The following is a 4,898-nucleotide window of genomic DNA, read 5'->3' on the forward strand; positions in this document are numbered from 1 at the left end:
CCACGTTTATGACCTTATGGGGGACCTTTTGTTATAAGGTTATGCCTTTCGGTCTAAAGAATGCAAAGGCAACTTATCAAAGAGCCATGGTGACGTTATTCCATGACTTGATGCATAAGGAGATAGAAGTATATGTAGACGACATGATTGTTAAGTCTCGGGATGAGAATAGCCATGTGATAAACTTAGAGAAGCTGTTGAAAATGTTACAAAAATGTCAATTGAAATTAAATCCAGAAAAATGCACATTTGGAGCTTCTTTAGGGAAATTGTTGGGATTTATTGTAAGTGAGAAAGGGATCGAGGTGGACCTAGATAAAATAAAGGCTATTTGAGAAATGCCTAGTCCCAAAACCGAAAAAGAAGTCAGGAGTTTCCTAGGCAAATTAAACTACATAGCTCGATTCATATCTCAGTTGACTGCTACTTGTGAGCCTATATTTAAGCTGTTAAAAAAGGATAACCTCGAAAAATGGAATGAGGAGTGTCAAAAATCTTTTGAGAAAATAAAAGAATATCTATTGGACACTCCGGTATTGGTTCCCCCTGTACCTGGAAGGCCTCTTATATTGTACTTGGCAGTATCAGAAAATTCCATGGGATGTGTGCTAGGGCAACACGATGAATCTAGAAGAAAAGAGCGCACCATCTATTATCTAAGCAAAAAGCTCATGGAATACAAATCTAGGTATTCTAACTTGGAAAAAACATGTTGTGCTTTGGTATGGGTGGTTAGCGGGTTAAGGCAATACATGTTGTATTACACAACGTGGCTGGTTCCTAAAATGGACCCGATCAAGTATGTTTTTGAAAAACCCGTAGTGATAGGACGAATGGCTCGTTGGCAGATGTTGTTGACTAAATATGATATTACATATGTGAAGAGGAAACCCATCAAGGGGAGCGCTATAGCAGAGTATTTGGCTGATAGAGCCGTTAATCATTACCAACCTATGGAGTTTGACTTCCAGGATCAAGATATTGATTCAATAAATCAAGAAGAGGAAGATAATGTTGGGTGGATGATGCTGTTTGATGGGGTGACCAATGTATGGGGGCATGGAATAGGGGCTGTACTTATATCACCAGACGGTAAATACTACCCAGTCACAACCAAACTCACCTTTCCGTGTACCAATAATGTAACTGAGTATAAAGCATGCGTATTGGGCTTACAAGCAGCTATTGACCGAGGCATTAAAGAATTAACCGTAAAAGGAGATTTAGCTTTGGTAATTCATCAGTCGACTGGAGAGTGGGAAACCCGGGATTCCAAGTTAATACCGTATCAGGAGTACATTCAGGAAATGATGCTGGAATTTGATACTATCAGTTTTTCACATTTACCAAGAGAAAGTAATTTAATCCCTGATGCACTAGCAACATTGGCGGCTTTATTTAAGGTTGAGCCCGAAATTGAGATTGAACCCATTCGAATAAGGTTGCATAGGGAGCCAGCATATTGTATAATGACGGAAGAAGCTGATGGAAAGCCATGGTTTCATGATATCAAAACATACATTCAAGGGAAGGAGTACCCCATAGGAGCCTCCAATAATGATCGGAAGACAATTAGGAGGGCTAGCTATGGGATTCTTCTTAGATGGAGAAATATTGTATAAAAGGAACCATGATATGACCCTCCTACGGTGCGTAGAATTACAAGAGGCAAGACAAATCATGCAGGAAGTACATGAAGGTGTTTGTGGGACCCATGCAGGAGGTCACTCGTTGGCCTGAACAATCCAAAGGAGTGGATACTATTGGATGACTATGGAATGTGATTGTATAGAATATGTTCAAAAATGCCATAAGTGTCAAATCTATGGAGATCGTATACAAGTTCCACCCACTCAACTCTAGGTTTTATCTATGCCTTGGCCTTTCTCAGCCTAGGGCATGGATGTGATTAGACTAATAACCCTGAAGGCCAGTAATGGGCATCGATTCATTTTCGTGGCCATTGACTACTTCACAAAATGGGTAGAAGCGGCATTATACTCCAGTGTCACTTAAAGTGTAATAAGCCATTTTATCAAGAGGGAAATAATTTGCAGGTACGGGATCCTAGAGAGGATAATCTTAGACAATGCCAAAAACTTGAACAATGAGGTTATGACAAAATTGTGCAGTCAATTCAAGGTTAAATATCACAATTCAACCCCTTATCGACGGCAAATGAATGGAGCAGTGGAAGCAGCCAACAAGAATATCAAGAGCATTTTGGAAAAAAAGACAAAGACCTACAGAAACTGGCATGAGAAGTTACCTTTCGCTTTATTGGCCTACAGGACTACTGTTCGAAAGTCCACAGGGGCCACCCCTTTCTCTTTGGTATAGGGGATGGAGGCTGTAATTCCAATAGAAGTTTAGATCCCATCGTTACGAGTCTTAAAAGAAGCAGAGTTAATTGAGGCGGAATGGGCACAATCTAGATATGACCAGTTGAATCTAGTTGAAGAAAAAAGATTGACAGCTATAGTTCATGGACAGTTATACCAAAGGAGAATGATAAGAGCTTTTAACAAGAAGGTGTGTCCTCGACAGTTTCAAGAAGGAGATCTAGTTTTGAAAAAGATTTTACCGATTTATAATGACCCTCGAGGTAAGTGGACCCCAAATTATGAAGGGCCGTATGTAGAGAAGAAAGCATTTTTAGGAGGTGCCCTATTATTAGCAGATATGGATGGAACTGATCTTCTGCACCACAAAAACTCAGACGTGGTAAAGAAATATTTCTCTTAGAAACCTTGTCAACTCTCAAAGAGATTCAATAAGATGATGGTTTGCTTTATAAATCTGATGTCCGTTCATCACTCATATTTTGATCAAATGATAGATGACCATCTTTGGCTGGCCTGTTTTCTCATAAAGAGAATCAAACAATGATTTACCATTTATTAACCGAGTTGAGCCTGAATGTTAAACCAATTTTTTTTTCTCAAAAGTCAATTCACAAAAATTTAACCTGGGTGTAGGTCCCTTAGGGTCTAGCAAGTCATACGAGACAACAATTGGCTACCCAAAATGATGGCAGGCCATCTTTCTGCTACCCAAAAGAAACTCAAAAGAAAAGAAATCCCTTGCAAGCCCTTTTGAGCCTAGAAAATTCAATTCTTGATTAACCCATCAAAGGATCACACCCCACACTGGGGCAGTTTTAAAAGATCAGTCCCAAATGAGGTCCAAATAAAATGCTAGAATCCCTTCATGAAAGGAAAAGCAAAAGGAGCAGTAAGAGCAAAAGATATAGAAAAAAAGAGAAAAAGAAGAAAAAATAAAGAAAGAAACAAGGGACATACTTCATATGTGATCTTTGGCCAATTTACCCTAGATGAGATTAATAATTTTAAGTCCTATTTAATCTTTTTCTTCTTCTTCAAAGGAGTATAAAGACCATGAGGTAAGACCTTAGACTTAGCTTGTTTACATGAAATGCATCTAGAACACACTCTCTCTACATCTCTATGCATATGTGGCCAAAAGAAGTGTTCATGCAGAATATCTAAAGTCTTTTGTACCCCAAAATGTCCCATCAAACCCCCACAATGTGACTCTCGCACAAGCAATTCTCTTAGGGAGCAGTTAGCCACGCAAAGTCTATTCTCCCTTAACAAATATCCATCATTCCTATAGAATTTATGGAACACAACTTTATCACATGCCTCATACACATTAGCAAAATCAGAATCTTTAGCATATAAATCCTTTATGTACTCAAAACCCAATAGCTTAGTGCTAAGTGTAGTAATTAAGGCATACCTGCGAGAAAGCGCATCAGCCACGACATTTTCTTTCCCCTGCTTGTACTGAATGACATATTGGAAGGTTTTGATGAACTCTACCCATTTGGCGTGGCGGCGATTTAGCTTACCTTGCCCCTTCAAATGCTTTAATGATTCATGATCAGAGTGGATCACGAATTCTTTAGGCCACAAGTAGTGTTGCCACGTCTCCAATGCCCGCACCAAGGCATACAGTTCTTTATCATACGTGGAGTAGTTCAATGCTGCCCCATTGAGCTTTTCGCTAAAATATGCAATGGGATGCTTATCCTGCATCAAAACAGCTCCAATACCAATCCTGGAGGCATCACATTCAATCTCAAAAGTTTTAGTGAAATCAGGTAAAAGCAACAATGGAGCAGAACACAACCTATCTTTAAGCATTTTAAAGGAATGTTCTTGTGCAGTACCCCATTTAAACCCCATGTTCTTTTTTATTACTTCAGTTAAAGGTGCAGCAATGGTGCTAAAATATCTCACAAACCGCCTATAAAAACTAGCCAACCCATGAAAACTACGTACATCAGTCACAGATTTAGGTGTTGGCCAATCTTTTATTGCTTTCACTTTTTCCTCATCCACTTCTATACCTTTAGCACTCACCATATAACCTAAGAAAATAACCTTTTCCATGTAGAAATCACATTTCTTTAGGTTAGCAAACAAATTTTCTTTTTTAAGAACATCTAGTACACCTTTCAAATGATCCAAGTGATCATCAAGATTCTTGCTATACACTAGGATGTCGTCAAAGTAGACAACAAAAAATCTGCCTATAAATGCACGCAACACATGATTCATCAAGCGCATGAAAGTACTAGGTGCATTGGTCAAACCAAAGGGCATAACCATCCATTCATACAAACCATACTTTGTCTTAAATGCAGTTTTCCATTCATCACCCGGTTTCATTCTTATTTGATGGTAGCCACTTTTTAAATCAATTTTAGAAAAGATGCAAGAGTCATGCAGTTCATCTAACATGTCATCTAGTCTAAGGATAGGATGGTGATACTTTACAGTGATTTTATTGATGACTCTACAGTCGACGCACATCCTCCATGATCCATCTTTCTTCGGTACCAGTAGCACGGGTACCACACACGGACTCAT

The 4,898-nt window shown here is 39.0% G+C and overlaps 1 protein-coding gene across 1 annotated transcript; it reads left to right on the forward strand.

Annotated features, from left to right (window-relative positions):
- Positions 1 to 833: 833 nt before the first annotated feature.
- LOC131163497 (uncharacterized) lies at positions 834 to 1,622 on the forward strand. Its single transcript, XM_058120093.1, has one exon. The coding sequence runs from the start codon at positions 834 to 836 to the stop codon at positions 1,620 to 1,622; it is 789 nt and encodes a 262-aa protein (XP_057976076.1).
- Positions 1,623 to 4,898: the final 3,276 nt, after the last annotated feature.

This window comes from Malania oleifera, chromosome 9, assembly GCF_029873635.1.
Source record: "Malania oleifera isolate guangnan ecotype guangnan chromosome 9, ASM2987363v1, whole genome shotgun sequence".
NCBI lineage: Eukaryota > Viridiplantae > Streptophyta > Magnoliopsida > Santalales > Ximeniaceae > Malania > Malania oleifera.